Here is a 19,062-nt window from a genome sequence, read left to right as displayed (position 1 = left end):
TAGGCCAAATAAGCGCAGAATTTATTGAGCTTTTAGATAGAATTACACAATTTAAAGTTAATTTAAGAAAAGATCCTCAGGTTCGTAGAGAATCAGTAGATAGGAATAAAAAGTTACAAGAGGAGCTTAAGGGTTTAGAAAATAAGTATGAGGAAATAAAACATAACTTTAATAAGGGCGTTCATGATGATCAAGTAGTAGTAGATGTTAAAAGAATAGTTACAGATATTAAATCTAATTTTAGTTTGTGTAGGGAGTCTCTGTTAACTAGGTTAAAGGAAATTGATAACAATAAGTTATCGATAGATAGTAAATTTGACACTTAAGAAATATCTAACCTAACTAAAATAATAACCTTTAAACATGGCTGAAAAATTTGATTTAAGAATAGCTTGTTCATTATTGCCGAACATGGACGATACTGACGCTACCACCAAACAGCTCGTCGATGGTATCGAACTTTATAATGAAATGTTAGATAATAATGGAAAAGATATGTTAATTAAATATGTTTTAAAAGTTAAACTATCTTAAAATAGAGCCCTAAATAAGGCTGAGAAAAATTACGCGACTATAGAAAAAGAGTTATTGGCCATTGTATGGGCCGTCAAGCATTTTAAACCATATTTATTTGCCCGAAAGTTTACAATTTTATATGACCATAAACCATTAATTTACTTGTTTTTCATGGTTAACCCATGAAGTAGTCTAACAAAATTTAGATTAGTGTTAATTTTAATTTAGATAATGTGAAGAGTATGATTTTACAGTGAAGTACGTCAGAGGAACAGATAATGTTACTGCTGACGCGCTTTCGCGCATAATATTAAAGTCAGACGAGCTTAAAGAAATGAGTAATAAAGTACATGAAAAAATGTATGTACCTAATGACAAGAGCACAGTCAAAAAATGTAGGAAATCTTGATTCAAAAGACAATATTTCTTCGGACAATAGGCTTAATCACCCTGTTGTAGTAGAAATATTAAAACCCCCAAGATACTCAATAGAGTTAAAATTGGTACCAAAAACAAAATTGACGAAATTAAAAAATACTTGGCCAGGTATAAAATCAAAAAATAGTTAATAAATACGAAAATATATTTTATGATAAAAGTTTGCAAACAATTTTTATTAACCAAGATTATCGAACAATGTCTGACTTAGGTGAGTCATTGATTAATCTGGATAAAATGTGTACACAAAATAATATTGAGAATTTCATTTTATTAAAAAATGTAAACAATTTTAAAATTTTAAACGATTTAAAGAAAATTAAAAATGTTTTAAGTAATATTTCTATAAAAATTTATGTTTGTTTTAATTAAAAGTTGAAAGTCCCGAATTAAGACAAATTATATTAAATGACTATCATACCCTGTCAACGGGCGGACATGCGGGAATGAAGCGCATGTATAAAAATGTCAAGAAAAGTTACTTTTGGCCAGGGATGCAAAAGGATGTCGAAAGCTTTGTAAAAAGGTGCGATGACTGTCAGAGATATAAGCACTCAAAGCCCAATAAAGCACCTATTACGATAACCACGACAGCCTCAGCAGCCTTTGAAAAAGTATTTCTTGATTTAGTAGGGCCTTTACTAATAGATATCCAAAATAATAAATATATCTTAACCCTGCAGTGTGAATTGACGAAATTTGTTGTATGTTGTTCCATTCCAGATAAAGAGGCAGAAACAGAAAGTAAATACTTTTATTTTAAGATACGGAATTCCCCAAAATGTAGTTACAGATAAAGGAACAGAATTTTTATCAAATGTCTTTAGAGAATCTTGTAAATTCTTAAACATTAGGCACTTAAATTCTACTGCGCATCATCACGAAACACTAGGTGCACTAGAAAATTCTCATAAAAATTTGAGTGCATATTTACGATTACAAATATCTAAGAGTTCATCTAATTGGAGTTCATGGATACCGTATTGGTGTTTTGCATATAACAATACTGTACATAGCGCTACTCAATATACGCCGTTTGAGTTAGTTTTTGGAAAACAAGCCTTAAGGCCTTCAAATATTGACTGTCCAACGGAACCAATATATAATTTTGATGAATACTCTAAAGAACTTAAATTTAGGTTACAAACAGCATGGAATGATGCGAAAAATAACTTAATTCAAACAAAAACAGTTCGTAAACAAATTTTTGATAAATCAGCAAAACAAATTACTTACAATGTAGGAGATCAAGTACTGTTGCAAAATGACAACAAAACTAATAAAATGGAAGAATTGTTTAAAGGTCCTTATGTAGTTTTAGAAGATAGGGGATGTAATGTACTTTTAAAATTAGGATACAAACAGTTAGAGGTACATAAAAATAAAATTAAAAAATATTTTAAATAAAATAACTATGTATTAGTTTAAAGGTTTAGCATATGGTTTTATTATATATTGTAATTTTATCGATGTTTTTAAGAAAAGCAAAAATTGTTCATAACATTATAAAAAATTTTACCTTTTCATCGGGGGAGGTGTAATGGACACTTATGTTTAATAATTAAGCTAAGCAATTGCGACAAATTCATTGTTATAATATACCATTGACACCTTCAAGCCATGCCAAATTATAATACTCCAAAATTGCAATAATAACATATTAGGAAATAAGTAGATATATACGTGTATGCATTACTTATCGGTTCAATGTACTTAAATTATTGATGACCATGACTATTTCGGCGATTGTATTTTTTGACGAACGTTAATTGAATATATTCCGAACTATGAACAGAACAAGCTGTGTATAATTAATAAGGGCACGTATTGCTGCCCCCGAACCTGTCCTGATGGGAATAACCCAACATTACAGTTCCTCATACAAGAGATTGTATTGCTCTTATGAAAAAAATTATTGGTTCCGCAAATTCGTCTTCTAAAAGGTTCAAAGTTTTAAAAAAACGTCTTGAAGGATCGTTGACAGGTTTATGTGAAACACGGTGGTGTGAAAAGCATGATAGCGTGATACAGTTTGAACATAATATATTGAAAATTGTAGAAATTTTAAAAGAATTGACAACCTGGCAAGATTTTAATACATCATCTGAAGCTAATTCTATTTTAAAATCTATTTGTGACACGACTTCGTGATTTCGATGATTTGCCTACGCAAAGTATTGTTAGTAACACGTCCTTTAAGTTTACTTCTCCAATCTACATGAGGCGGAAGATGTATTTTCTGAATTATTCGCAAAAACTGAAATTTTAGCAGAAACATTAGAATTTGATATTGCTGTTCCTCGACTCGCGAGAAAACAAATTCATAGAGCGAACTATGTTTCATCCGATGCTGAGGAGTACTATCGGAGAGCTATTTTTATCCCTTTGCTTGATCATGTCATTCTTGATCTAGAATCCATGGCAGGATCTCTAAAACTTTTAACTTACAACGCGGCGGTCGCCAAGGATGCATCTTCTCACCCTTGCTATTCATTACCCTTATAAAGGGTAAAGATTTCTCACAAAAGAAAATTTGCATAAAATTAAAAGAAATATTTATTCATCATAATTACCTATCTGTTACTTTTTACAAACAATTCAAATTAAATAAACACTCTCCTTGCCTTTTTTCGGTAAACAAAGTTATTAAATCAGTTATAGATTTAGTAGGCTTTAGTCGTTCTGCCACTATGGTCAATAGTGACAGCTGTGAGAGGCGTTCATGTCGCATCGAAGTTCTTAGGTAATTTTCTATCGGTTTCAATTTTGAAAAACTTCTTGCTGCTATTACCTCCGGAAAACTGGATGCAAGACTTGAATGTATCAGCAATAATTAAATGAGTTTCTTAATGGAATAAATGTTGAAATAAATTTTTTGAATTTCAGATTTTAAGCATGTTTTTAGAGCCTTTAATTAGTCATAAAGATTAACTGAGATGTCTTTACTGTATTTAGCCGACGGTTTTCCGGAAACATTTAATATCTTTTCGTTTGAAGAAGGCAGGAGTTTTTCCGGTTTTAATATTTCGAACATACTACTCAGGTCAAAAAGGTTGTGAAATCTTGTTTAGTTTGAGAAATGAATATATCTAAACAGCAATAGTATACATTCACTTTGAAATAGGATCCCGGGTTTGAAATTCTGTCATCTTATGATAATTCATCAAAAAAACGCTTCGTTCTCTTTCGCCTTTTGTTTTTAAAAACAGTTGTTATTGTAAGAGTATATTTATTTTATTACTCTCCCCACTATTTTGCTAAATGTTTGGACTCATTTAACAAACTATTGAATGCTTAATTCACAGAGTCTATTAAAAAGTTTTTTGTAAGTTATTATTTTCATGGTGTAGAGCTTTATAACCAGGATTAATGATTTCAAATTTTTTTGAATATTTATTCAATTTTCAAAACTGAAGAAAAAAATGTGACAAGCACTAAGAAACTATAACTCTTTAAAATGTTATTTATAGTTTTACATTTTTTGCGTTCATTGTTGAGCCATTCAGCAATTTTTATTTTTTGTAATTATTTATCGGCAATATGGCAACCATGCTTTTTCAGTGATTTACCGCCCGGAGAATCGATTGTTTTTACTTTTAGTCATAGAGAAATGAATATTAAATATATACTTTTAATTACTCTATGCTTTTAGTTGACATGTAAGCGCGATGGAGTTTGCATGTACGGAATGACGGTGTTTTTTGAGGGCGTGGCTTCTTTTTAGTATTTTGTCTGTTTGTCCGACATTCACGTGTTTTCCGTTAATTAGTTGTCAGCTCAACTATTGTTTTCAAGCATTCGGTGAGAATCATCTACAAACTGTTACTATATAGCGAATGAAGGGTTAGGTTACTTCTGGCCTTTTATTTTCTTCGAACCGTCGTTAGTACATTAAGACAGGTAGTCTTATCTGAAGGCGACACAACATTCTAGCGACCGTGACAGGACGGTAACAGCTTTGTAACGGTTTTTTTTCTAGCGCGTTACGATAAATTTGTTGTGCTTTCGTTGAACTAAGAGGCTGATAGATGAATACCGGGTTGCCGTGAGTTTTTTTGGGCAAACGAGTGTCAAACGAGTCACGTACCGTTTTACTATAATCTTAGAAAAATGGATAGCAAAGGAAACATAGAAAAGTTTTACGCTCTGTCTTGTCAAAGAGGCCTAACGATCTCGAGAAATTATTTACGGAGGACGAGAAGAATATTCGGGAAATAAAAATTATTTGGGAAGTTCTTTAACCACATTATAGTTCGCTTAAAATTGCTGATGGTGAAGTGTACGATTCACTGTCGGAAGAAGATGCCTTTGAGGGCAATTTCCTTAAGGAAATGGAAGGAAGCGAAGAATATACCATGCGATATATGGGTCTTTTACAGTGCTATGAAGAGCTGGTGCAGAATGCCACAAAATCTGACGATGGAGATAGTGAGTCCCAGGGCTCGTCACCAGGTAATAACTCATCAGTCAGTCTGCCAGGTAAGAACCGAAAATTAAAATTACCTACTATCTAGCTTAAAATTCGTCCACCGTATTGAATTGGATACAGCGTATGAACAATTAGGGAACATTTGTAAGTAATCGAGTCAAGGGAATAGTAGACCATACTTCTACAAATTATTGGCCTTTCGTCTCAGGAGTTTTGACCCCTGCGGATCTTCCTTCCCGTGGTTGTTCACCAAAACAGTTGTGTCGATCTAAATGGTGGGAGGGTCCAACTTGACTTTATGGAGAGCCCCAGTTGTGGCCGCAAGATAATGTTGTTTATGACGAGAATGAGATTTAAATGGAGAAGAAAAAATCTGTTAGCACTCTAGTTAACTCAGGTTTGCCTATTGATTGGCAACTTTCATATTTTTTTAAGTTTACTAAGACTTTGAGAATGGTTGGGGGATTTTTAGATTCTTGTACAATATAAGGCACCCGACATCAAAATTGCAAGGAGAGCTCTCTGTGGAAGAAATAGAAACTGCTGAGACTCACATTTTAAAGTTAATTCAACAGGAATGTTTTACTGTTGAAAACGATCCTCGATTAAGAAATTTGAATATTCTTTTAAAAATGAACATAGACTAATTCGTTTAGGCTCTAGAATTAATAATAGAGAAAATAGTGAACATTTTCGTTTTTCGGTAGTTTTGCCGGCAAATCATACTCTGGTGTGTAGGCTGATATTTGAGCAGCATGTTAAAGCTTTGCATATAGGTACTCAAGGTTTGATGTGGTACTCTTACGTGAGAATTATTGAATTCTTGGGTGGCGTTGTGTTATTAAATCAGCCATTTCAAATTGCGTAATTTGTAAGCGACAGAACGGTAAGGCATTAATGGCAAGTTTACCTCCTCGATCATTGAATCGAGTTCGGGAGGCTGCTGCATTTGAAATAACGGGGGTGGATTTCGCAGGGCCGCTTTTCCTAAAAGCGGGGTATGGGGGAATTTGAAATAACGGGGGATGAGGGAAAAGCATAGGTATGCCTTTTTACTTGTGCTGTTTGAGCGGTACATTTAGAATTGTGCACGGGATTGTCTACATCTAGTTTTATACAAGCATTCAGGCAGTTTATAGCGCGTCGCGGTCATCCTAAAACTATATACAGTGACGATGGCACGAAATTTGTCGGTCCCGAGAATGCATTTAATAGACTGAACTGGCAAAGGATAATCGCGGATTTTTGTGTCGATAGAATTTCGTGGCGGAATAACCCTCCAACTGCGAGTTGGTGGGGCGGTTTCTGGGAAAGAATGGTCTGAACAATGAAGTAAATTCTACGCAAGGTTCTCGGTAGAGCTTGTGTAACATACGAAGACCTGATAACTATTCTGTATACTGATTGCGAATTGATCATAAACCTGCGACCACTCACTTATGTGTTCAACGATTCTGAAGAACTTGCTCCTTTGACGCCTATGGTGCTGGAGTTCCGGATTGCGATAAAGTTGATGGTAAGTCCATATGTAAACGGGTTCAGCACATGTAGAAACTTCGAAATGATTTGAGGCAGAGGTACAGAACAGAATACTTAGGGCAGTTAAAGCCATGGAGTTGCAGCAAATCTGGCAGGCAAGTTTGTACAGGAGAGACTGTGCTTATAGAAAATGATATTGATCAGCGGCTTCAATAGCCACTAGGACGTGTTTCTGAAGTGATTCCCGGCAATGATGGTCAAATTCGCTTAGTGAAAGATGGTACGGCCAAAGGTTCTTTGTTAAGACCGATTCAAAGGTTATATCCTCTAGAATGTAATCTGGATAGATCCGTGGTGGAAGGTGACTTTTGTGTGACTTCTTCACTAAGAAAACAGGATATCGGGTAAAAAGACATTACCCCGTGTTAAAAGACAATGAAAACGAGTGTTCGGGAGTGAAAAGCAGAGTACCCGTATCTAAACCGTGTGTGATGCGTAGCGGGCGTCAAACTAAAGTGCCTACTAGGTACTTATAAGTAGACAATTTAGTTTTTAATGTTGTATGTTTAAGTTTAGTTAGCTTTTTAAGATATTTGCATTGTTAAGTATTTTGTGTTACGAGTTTATAACCAGTTTTGTAAAGACTTGGAATGTCTTATTTTGTGAGTCACTTCCTGATATTAACGTGACTCAGGTGGGAGGATGTTGAGCCATTCAGTGATTTTTATTGTTTGTTTATTTTATTTATCGGCAATATGGAAACCCTGCTTTTTCAGTGATTTACCGCCCGGAGAATCGATCGTTTTTAATTGTTTTTTATCCGAAATTAAAATTAGTTCTTACAAAGTTTTCATGGTTAATAAATAATTTTTCTTTACCAAAAGCGTAATTAATTTTCAGATGAATCGTCACTTAACATTCCCATCTTTTTATCCTATTACCAAAAAAAAGTATATATTTTTTCTAAATTCTCGATAAAATCGACACTTCACGAACATATTTCGCAGCATCATTTAAAACTAAATTTAATGCGCAGCACAACTAACATAACCGGCATTCAGAGCATGCTCTTTTATTGGGATTGGTAATCCTCCATAAACACCCGACATAAAATTTGCTCCATCGCAATGATGCTGCGTCTGCGAAATCCCTGTCCTCTATATTTACATTTAGTCAAATCAATTCCATAATTTTTAATCATATTTAAAATTTTAGTTTTTAGGTCCTTCAGCACTGAAATCGGACACTGATGTTGTAAGCCCCAAGAACTCACAGATTTTGAATTCTCTTAGCAAAGTATCATTTTCTATAATCAAGATCTATCGAAAAACTATAGAAAGATGGTTAATTTTTGATAAGTCTTGTGTTGTATCTAGAATTATTATCAGAAATGGAGCTTTCTTAATTTCTGAGATAATATTGTTCCTGTGGTACCAAGCAAATTATATAATTTAATTTCGAATCGTAGGGCTTGAATAATTTATTTTGCTTTTTGGTTTTAGAAGAAGTTCTTTCAAGTTGCTTCGTTAGAAACAAACGAAAAATTTCCGGAATCAGAATCATGGCCTCTTAAAGGTAGATTAATGTACTGTCCGTTATATCTTAATGTTTTTTTGTGTCTATGTTTATATTTATTTATTATTATTTGTTTATGACTAGGTTCAGAATTTTAAAATGTAAGTAACGTTTATTTTCTTTTATTTTTATTTTATTAAAATATATTTATTTAGGTTTAAGTAGAATAAGAAATAATTTTTTTTAATATATATGTACTCGGTTGCATACAATGCTATCGGTTACATGAAACAATCGCGGAACTGTCCAATTTGTTATTTTTAATGGCTATCTATACATTTAGAATCTAACTTTTGTTTTCATACAGCTATTTGTGGAAACGTTTGGCAAATAAACTATTTTTGAATTACTTAATCCTCTATATAAAAAATTATATTAAAAAACATTGTTTTAAGCAGAAAATTATAAAATTATAAATGGTTCAATATTCTTAATTTTTGTTTTTTGCACTTTGTTAAGTTTTTCACAAAGTAATTACATATACTTTGAGAAAAATCTATACTTTAAACTGTATTTTAAACATTTTATGACAATACTGAATTAAAAGTTTATCAATTTAAATGCTCGAAAGCATAGGTTAAAACCCAATGTTCCCTTTTTATTTTCCTCGCGGAGATTGATTCCCGTACTATGCGACAAGACGCCGGCGTCTTCTCGAGAGACGTGACTTAAAGATGCTTTGAAATCGGCGATTTGGCTTTAGTTTTGCATTTGGTTAAATTTAATCTGTGGTATTAGATCATTTTAATAAACTAGCAGCCGCCCCAAACATTTATGGTGAAAAAAATTTAAGTAAAACAGTATATCTGGGTGCCCATATAAATAAATAAGGCAGCACATCAACGGATATAAAAAGAAGAACAGCACTTGCCAAATCGGCTATGACTAAACTAACAAAAATTTGGAAAAATAACCACATTACGAAGGCAACAAAATGCAAGTTAGGGAGAAGACTTGTATTTCCCAATGCCATATGGAGTGCAAGCTTGGACATTGAGAGCTGCTGACGTCAAAAAGTTGGATGTCTTTGAGATATGGGTATGGTGAGGACTCCTGACGATTCCTTGGACGGCACGTAGAACCAGTATTCTTACACTGGAGGAATTGGGATTTCAGGAAAAGCTGACAAGCATAATAAAGCAGCGAGTTCTGAAATACTTTAATCACGCCACTAGAAGGAAAGACGACAATCTGGAAAAACTAGTTGTGCAGGGGAAGCTGGTGGAGAAACGACCTCGATAACTTTCCCCAAAACGATTGATACGAAAACGAAAATATCAGGAATGCTTCAGGCAGAGATCAATGAAGGAATATTGCCTCAACCACAACTTAGATGGCAACCATGAGATCACGATACTGCAGCAAAATATACGACTAGAGAAAAATAATTTCTTTTGAAATATAACATGAGAATAAGTAGGAAACGCTAAATACTTGAGGATTTGTACCAATGAAAAATAACCTCCAGTTAATTTTTTTAATTAAATAAAATAAATTTAAAAAAAATTTCCCAGATTTGTAATAAGTCTTGTGTTATTTAACTGTAAATTAGCACCTTTAAAGCTAAAAAAGCCACAGGCGTAGGACGAAATCGTAAGAAGGTAGGGCTTCGATATTACATTAATTGTTTTCACTATTGATAATAAAACTACAGTTTTTAATTTTTCACGCCAAATCAATTCTCACGACTGCATTATTGCGTTTGTTAATTTTACAAATTATAAGCGAGTCTATAATCAATATCCAAAACCCAAATATTAAACAAAATTTAAGTAATGATCGAGCCACTGGTTCTAATTTTTATTTGCACTCAAATTCCCACTCCCGAAAAAATCATTTTAAGTGATATATGTACGAAACAAGCGGGTTTTTCCAAAATCGCCTTTTTCAACGAAAATCTGTTGACATTTAGACTTTTATTGGCTTTATAAGAGTTACACTTGGTATAAATAGGCAACAACTATTTTGGGACAGTTATTGTGAACCAACAATCGAATTTGCGTCATATGATTTATTCGTATGCCATAAAAGTGCTGACAAGAACTGGTGAAAATGGTTTTCTCTTTAATAAAGGTAAGTATATTTTATTTTCACATGAAAATCGCCTTCTTAAGATTATTTTAAAAATGTTTAATTGAGTTGGCTATAAAATGGCCTTTTCATCAATGTTACATGTGCGCTTGATACCGTTAACCTGCTGAAATACCGAAATCTTAGGACAATATTTATCATCAAATGAAACCATATATCATTTTTTAGTAATGAAAAACATCCCTATATCTATTATTTCTCCGCAAAAGTATTCGTTATATTATTCCCTTAATTTTGGACGATTTATAAAAAAACTAGCACGCTTCTTACATAACAAACTCAGTTTCGCCTTGTTTCAACTGGTTGAATGCCTGGTGAAACAATTTGGAAACTGATGACAAAACTGGAAATAAAAATATTTAGCATCTACAAAGATATTAAATAACACGGCTATAATGATATTATTTTCATATAAATCTGTATATTTTTAAGGTGTTTTATCGAGGGCTAAAAATCACCATTACTACTTACACTTTACTGCAAAACTTCAACTTACTCATATTTGATTGTAATTTTAAGCTCGCATTTCTGGCTCTATGCATCAGCCTATTCTATCTAGTTCAAATTGATGGACTTCCTCAGTTTGGAGGAGGATTTGGAAATAACGGTTTTGGGGGCGGTGGAAGAGGTAAGCAAACTAGCTAAATTATTTAATTCCACTAAGCAATAATCTTTAGGCTTTGGAGGACAAGGAAGGGGCTTTGGAGGACAAGGAGGAGGATTTGGAGGACAAGGAGGAGGATTTGGAGGTGGCTTTGGTGCACCAGGAGGCTTTGGAGGCCAAGGAGGAAGAGGTATGTTGCACATAAAACACAACTTTTTAAATTAAAATTTGTATATATATTTTAATTTGATTGTCTCTTTTCTGGGTTAAATTAAAATATTTATAACTATCTTAAATAATATCACGCATTTAAACTTTCATATATTTATAGGTACTTAAAAAATTTTTGACTAATTTTGCACCTGGCTTTGTTGCCGTCAAAAACTTAACCTGCATAAGTTGTTATCTATATCTGAATTGTACCCTGATCAGTAACATGGAGCATCTGTCTTCCTTTAAAGTAATAGACATAAGGCGTTATAAATGTTAGTACTAGAGAATTGAAAAGGCCTTAAACCTCATATCAATTATAAAAATTAAATATTTGAAAGCTATTGGTTTTTCTGGTTTCATGCTTTTTCATTGGAAAATCGCGAAAAAAAAATTTCAAAGAATATTGCCAAAATATAATTACAAGATATGATATCTTAAAATGTAATCAGTATTTCAAGTATTTGATAGCTTTCCAATTATAACATTTCTCTAAAATCGAATTTTGAGTAAGTTTGGAAGGCCATATCTTAAAAGCTAGAAGATTAAGACTTTCTCAATAGTACCCAGACTCGTAAATCGAAAGGACGTTTGGGCTCGGGGAGGAAATCTTGAATGTGTAACCGTTTCTCCTTTCACTTACACTTGCTTTCATTGCGGATTTAGCTAAGGCAAAAGCTCAAGTCAATATCAGCGAAGTTCAATTTTCTTGCTAACTCAGATTCCTATTACAAAGGTGCCAATCCTGAAAGTTTCGGCGTAAAACTCTCTTGGATCCCCCTTTTTCGGTGCGCCTAATAGTACCAAAGGATTCATAGGGTATTAGGCTTTATTAGAACGTTAAAATAAATACTTGCTAATTGCATAAATCTAGTGGTTTTCAAGTGTGTGCTATTTTAAGCCGACACCACCACAATATCCAACTGACTTTGGAAAAATACAGATTCTTGAATGTATGTCTAATGCAATAATTTGCGATTTTAAATTATAAAAACTTTTCTCTAATTTCTAAGGTATTATTATTTTCTAGGTTTTGGCAATCAAGGTGGATTTGGCGGGCAAAGCAGTTTCGGTGGTAATGGAGGAGGATTTGGGAACCAACGCGAATTTGGAAGAGGAGGATTTGGCAAATAGATAAAATATCGTCAATTATATAAGCTAATATAGATATTCTTACATATGTTGGGAAATAGTGCAGTAAAAAATGTATAGCCTCTTAATTATAAAATAGAAAATATATATCTTATAAGATTTAATTTATTTTATTATAATATACAATATAGCGTGGCTCATCGATGAAAATCTAGCAAGATAGCTCTGCATTTTGATATTAAAACCCCAATAGGGAAAAATGTATTTTTATATACTTGTTCCCCTCAAGCAGATTGCAACAGTCCGTTCTCTGTATGTATAAGTTATTTATGTTAAAGTTACTTAAAAGTATTGGTAAAATACTCGCAAAAATAGAAATACGCATTCACATACAATAGAAGTTCATAGAAAGAGCATTAAATTATAGAGTGAACGACAATGCTTCTCTGATTCCATACTGGCGCTTGCAGCTGAGCGGGGCAAGGCAATAAGTCATATGTCTCCTATATGCCATATCTACGTTAAATTTCGGTCAGACTTATGTATAAAGGTATCGCTATTATTTTCTTTTTAACTTCTGGATGCCAATCTGGATACATTTATTTCCTTACCCAAAAACCTCAAACTATAATCTTAGTAGAAGTCGTTTTGGCTTCCTAAAAAGATATTGCTTGCTGGTGACTGAAGGGAATACTACTTCTGACGGTTTGGACTCTGTGTTTGGTGGATGTTAAATTCTAATTGAGTATTCATCTGTTGAACTTTTACTTCTATTTTTATTTTCACCCAGTATTCACTAACACATATACATATATTACTAGATTAAATAAAATATTATTTGTTGTTTGTGACTGGTTCTCTTTTATTGCTTCTGTGATTAAAATTTTTCGGATATTGGTTTAATGGTAAGTTCTTTTATCTGGAAAACAAAATCGCATATATATATATATATATATATCTGATATAAATAATATGGCTACTACTACTTTATCATCCACTTGTATTACGGGGTATTTTCCAACCAAGCGCAACTTAAATTTATCAGCAATTTAATAAGTCTGATAGACAAAAGTAGTAGAACATATATTTCAAGGCATTAATACAAATTCTACATGAACTACATGAGCATGTTATTAGCATGCTAAAAACATGACAATACGTACCTGTACGTGTGGCGGTGTTGATAACGCATAAATCACTCCATCAGCAATATCTTCTGCCGATAAAATAGTGGTACTCGTCGAAAAAACGCTCTTTAGATCAGTGTTGCCCATTTCCCCGGCTTCGAGTATTTCTGTAGCAGTCACACCTGGGCTGATACTCTAGAATTAATCACAATCAATATCAAGTATTAATCAATAATTATCAATTCTATTTACTGTAATTTTAATCAAATTATTCTCTTCCACTAATTCCATTCTAAGAGTTTCCGCTAATGCCGTAACCGCATGCTTAGAGCCAGGATACACATTTAGTCCCTTTAAACCAGCTGGCACTGAATGCCCTACAACACTGTTAATATGAACAATATGCCCGTTAATCTTGTTTCCTTTCATAATCTTTACAGCTTCTCGTGTAGCTATGCATAGTCCCATGACGTTTACGTCTATAATAAAAATACCTGATTAAACAATAATTCATCGCATTGTATTTGTGTTTTTTCACCAAAAATTTTTCTCCATAACTCGGTATCTCCATTACATAAAGTAGTATCCTGTATAATCCCCGCATTATTGACCAATATGTGAACTGGGCCCAACTTCTCAGTGACCCATTTAAAAGCCTTTAGTATATCACTTTCTTTACTTACATCACACTGTATGCCATAAAGACGTCCTTTGACACCTTGAGCTTTTAGAGTTTGTGACATCTCTTCAATTCGCTCTTTTCTTCGAGCTAATCCGGCTACCTTAAAATTAAACAGATTTTCATATTCAGGCTTTTTCAGTAGAACTTCCCTCGCTACTGCTAAATTAAAACTAGGTTGCCTTTGGCCTTAGCAGACGGAAACACTCTTTAGACAAGAAGTGTTAGAATTAAGACGCACCATATAGGATGGCAGTGTTAACCAAAGTCTGACTATACGAGAGTATCTACAGAGAGAACAATCTCCAGATTTCTCTCTCGATTTAACTTTATTGCCAATGATATTTTTGCAATATTTAGTGTTATGGAGTTCACTCATGACCCTATCCCCTTTCTTTGCAGACGAGATATAAAGGAGAAATTGCCAACCTGGTAAAACTACACACAGCATCTATTTCCGTATGACAGACCTGAACATCATGGTTTTGAAGAGGCGAGTACTGGTACAAATATCTTAAAAGAGGGAATTATACAGGCCATCCATCAGTCAAAAAACGGCTGCAGGCCTTGACTACATCAATATTAATATTCTTAAACTACCACTTTTAGCACGCTCCACAGTGATAAAAAATTCCAAATAACACACGAAAACCCCTAAACGTCAGAAAATGAAATTTTTTCGGGGTCGCTGCTGAATTCGAAAATGAAGTTAATTATTAAAAAATTATAATTCCGGCCACAAAATCGCGGCCGACTTTTGTAAAAAATCGTTTTTGTTTCAAAATCAACTGATACATACATTTTCGGAACTGCTGATTTCGAAAATGATGTTCATTTTTAAAAAATTTAAAGTTGAAGCCACAAAATGGTAGCCGACTTTTGTAAAAAGTTGTGTTTCGTGTCAAAATCAACTGATATATATATTTTCGGAGTCGCTGAATTCGGAAATGACGTTCATTTTTAAGAAATCTAAATGGCGGTTACAAAATGGCTAATTAATTTTGTATGTAGATCATGCTTTGAGGTCAACTAAAATCGTTCAAAATAATAAGGCGGCAGATTTCAGCAGCTGATCTCAACGCGTTTTTATTCTAGACTCTTTTCTGCATTTTCAGTTTCGTGTTTGTGACCCAATATCTTCAATATTGCGGAGGGTTGTTGGGTGGGGTCAGACTTTTGTGCAAAATACTACAAATACTAACTGCAAACACTAACTCTCTAGGTAGCACTCGGTGGCATTTATGAACTAATTCTCTATTGAATATTAAAATTTACATAACACGAAAGGAAAAAAGAAAGCTTTTGCTTGGATACCTCTGATGAACGCAAATATTAATATAAACAGTTCAAATTTATACAGAAGTAATACAGAAATAATATCATGCCGATAAAAATCCATCGGGGCCGGGTATTTTTGGAAACGTTTCATTCCCTTTACGAACTACTAGTTTATACTTTCGCATATGATGTCTGTACTTCCGCATGCACGCGCAAGAAAATATTGTAGCGTCGAGCGCGGCCGGTGGAATGTCAGTCCTTGAGCGGCTACCTGCTCGAAACTAATCAATGGAAACTTTGGACTTATGATGAAACTTTGACCCCCGTTTGGATTTCTCGACAGTAACGCACCCTGAACAGGATACAACGAATTTGGACTGACAGAGTACGCAATTCTGATGTCTTGCGACCCTTGGTAGAAGACGGCACCAGCAGAATCATCATATTACTCAAAATCACAATAAGAAAAGTAATCATTTAACAGAACCACACAGTATTAACAAGACTAGATTGAAGAAAAAACAATTTATAAGCTTTTTTTGGTTTTTGTTTAAAAGTACTAAATTTAGAGGAAAACAGATTTATTTGTCCTGGCAAGCCACAAGCACTGCGAACCAGTCGTACAGTTGGTTTATTCCTGCCGTAGCTAGTGTGGTGAAATCGTATTACTAAAGTTGTAGACTCTTTTAAAGTTTAAAAAGTGACAAGAACTGAGGACAGTCTATAGCAGCATTTATTACTTTCTGTAGAAAACGTAACTCTAGTAGAATTCTTGACGCTAGTGTAAGAAAATTTAACTATCCGTCACCCTCTGATAGCTATATTCGTCCCTCAGGTATCCACTTCTAATTGCAACAATTCTCAAAATTGTAATTCACTTTTTCGAGTTGCTCAATGCAACATACGTAAGATAAACCAATCAACTGACCTATAATCCAAAATTGACCTAAACAAGGGATCAATAAAGCATTCTAAAAGTAAATATAGACAAGTCAATACTTAACCCCTAAATGAAACCAATCAGCTTGCTCAAATTCCCAAGCTCCCGAAACTTCTGTTGTCTTTGCCTGTAGTGAAATCTGTATAGATCGAGTCAACCTGAGATCTCCTCTCTATACTATTCTATATGTGATTAACACAGAAAACCAAATTGATATCAGCAGATCTTTCCTTTATAAATCTAAATTGCTCCAGATTAAAAACAATGCGAAAACTCCAGCTTAATCTCTTACTAATAAGACAATCTAGTAATTTTGTTAAATCTGATTGATTACATACAGCGCGATAATTGGTGATATTGAATTTTCAAATTTAAGAAAAATGCATAATATTGAGCTGTTCACCTGAACATGCCAATAAAAAAGCATTCAGCAAACATATTTGCTGTGGGATTTAATCTGGGATAATTGATCATTTAAACCATTCAAATCTTTTGAAGCAAAAATAATTCTTTTAGTGTTACTTTCGTTTCACATAAGCTTATCGGAAATAAGCGATGTTCCTGTCCCTGCCAGTAACCGAGATTTTAGTGTCATCGGCTAAAAAGTGCATCTTACTATTAGGTTTCATGAGGAACAAATCATTAATATAAATTACGAATAGTATTTGATCCAAGAATCAAGTCCTGGGGTACACCAATTTTTATTTTCTCATAATGGCACCACTTAAGTTAATAATCTTGACCTTTTGCACTGAGCTCGTAAAATACTAAATTCTCCTACATTTAATAAGTTAATTTTTAAATAGTTCAGTCTAAAGCTGTCTGTATGGCTAGAACCACACCAGTGATAAAATAAAATTGATAAATGAATACTCACAATAAGTCCATTTTCCACTAAACGTTTCACAATAGCAGCACCAATTCCAGCGCTTGCCCCCGTAACCATCGCCACTTGGCCGACCCATCTATCCATCGAGATAACCATTTTTATTGAATAATATTTTTTAAACGAATATAATGAGAAAAATTCCTCATTTTATATAGGATCGATTCGATGTAATAAGCACAGGGTCGGATTTCTGTATCTTAAGTTCAATTATGTAGCTCTAATAATAATGAGGAAGTTTTAAGCTTGAGTAGTTTTCATTTGAGTATTTATATGTATGTCAGACAGGTGATCTAATAATGAGTTAATAAGGTAACTATCTGGTATTAGAGATCGTCTCTGAAAGATTGGGATAATTACTACAGATCATGATTAGCAGATATGTAATAATAGATAAATAAAGTGTATAGAATTTATTTAATAACCTCCTTCCACTACTTTGGATTACAATTATTGGCAAAATGAACTGTTTGGTTCTAAGACTTGATGAATCTCCTTTAGGGGCGAAACAAGTATCGTTTATACTGTTCTTACTGAGTTTCTTACTGAGTTTATAATTGAAATAGAAGAAAACAAATAATTTTTTATGTACCTATCATTTTAGATACCCTGTATCATACATTTAAATTTGGATTCGATATTGTATACAGAAGTTACTTTATATATTATTTTACTTTTGGCGACATAAATAATTATTGATCGATAGTTTAAAACATAATCCCATTATAAAAAAATATAACGATTTAATATATACGCAGCCAATATTTTTCAAGGATTTTAGGAGACCACCTATAGTTGAGAATTATTTATAATGTTACATGAGTATTTCCTGTATATTCGATTGTGAAAATTGTTTGTTACCAATCACTGTATTATTAAATTAATGGTATAATTTATTTACCGATTACAGGGCCGTATGGTAACTTTATTTGGGATATTTTATTTTCCGGGTAATTCGACAAGTGCGTCAAAATTACTAATAATTTTTGAATGAAATGTTTTTTTTATTCATTCAAGACTTCATATTTTCAATTAAAAAAAAACGTTGAATGAAAAAGCTATCTGGGCAATTTGATGCACTTGTGTAATTTATTTGAATATTTCCCCAGTTAATTGAGAGCTCGTATAAAATAAATTTATTAAACCAAAAATAACGGACATTTTAATTAATAGCATATGATGGTTCTCTACCATCTTAATGTAAGGCGTCAGTGATTTGATATTTGAGTGTCTACTTCGTTTGACTAACTATTGCTCTTCAACGCCTTTCTTCGCAAGTTTTGATGCGGCCGTCGTAAGTTTTTTTTCTTCTGGTTACAATAGCCTCTTGCCTTGGTGGAGCATTCAGCCAGAGTGTTATATCTTATTTTGTCCTTAGTGTGCAGTCGGAGCGTGGCACACTCGTCTGGATCTAACCCGTTTCGCCTGGTTGCATAACCTCTATCTCACTATCCATGAGGTCGCAGTGTTAAATAATTTTATCGCTCGTCTTGACAATCTTATGTCGTTTCTAGAACGGTGCCCCATTAGAGGTCGTGCTTATGCCTTTTCTTTATCGGGTCCTGAAGTATTGCCTCTATGTTTACTGGGCCTCCCAATGTTTTGGCTAATTCGCATAGACCTCTCTATTTTGTCGGTCTCGGTTCTGTGAGTTCTGCTCGGTTCTGTGTTTGACTTGAGTGCCATGTCAATCAAGTCAAATCTCCCAGATCTCCACA

The 19,062-nt window shown here is 33.6% G+C and overlaps 1 protein-coding gene across 1 annotated transcript; it reads right to left on the bottom strand.

The window, feature by feature from the left end:
• Window positions 1-13,190: 13,190 nt before the first annotated feature.
• On the bottom strand, window positions 13,191-17,476 carry LOC126738236 (farnesol dehydrogenase-like). The gene is made up of 5 exons (XM_050443476.1): window positions 17,336-17,476; window positions 14,100-14,343; window positions 13,814-14,040; window positions 13,598-13,756; window positions 13,191-13,353 (listed from the first exon to the last, which is right to left on the bottom strand). Exons 1-5 carry the CDS (start codon window positions 17,441-17,443, stop codon window positions 13,312-13,314), a joined length of 780 nt encoding a protein of 259 aa, XP_050299433.1. The 5' UTR covers window positions 17,444-17,476; the 3' UTR covers window positions 13,191-13,311.
• Window positions 17,477-19,062: the final 1,586 nt, after the last annotated feature.

Source organism: Anthonomus grandis, chromosome 7 (genome assembly GCF_022605725.1).
Source record: "Anthonomus grandis grandis chromosome 7, icAntGran1.3, whole genome shotgun sequence".
NCBI lineage: Eukaryota > Metazoa > Arthropoda > Insecta > Coleoptera > Curculionidae > Anthonomus > Anthonomus grandis.
This window is presented reverse-complemented; position numbering and strand designations above follow the sequence as displayed.

Coding starts and splice junctions, on each gene's coding strand:
- LOC126738236 (XM_050443476.1), bottom strand. CDS start 17,443: ATGGTTATCTCGATGGATAGATGGGTCGGCCAAGTGGCGATGGTTACG. Junction 14,344..17,335: donor TAGTGGAAAATGGACTTATT/GTGAGTATTCAT, acceptor TTTAATTTTAAG/GTAGCCGGATTAGCTCGAAG. Junction 13,354..13,597: donor CAACACCGCCACACGTACAG/GTACGTATTGTC, acceptor TTTGTTTTCCAG/ATAAAAGAACTTACCATTAA.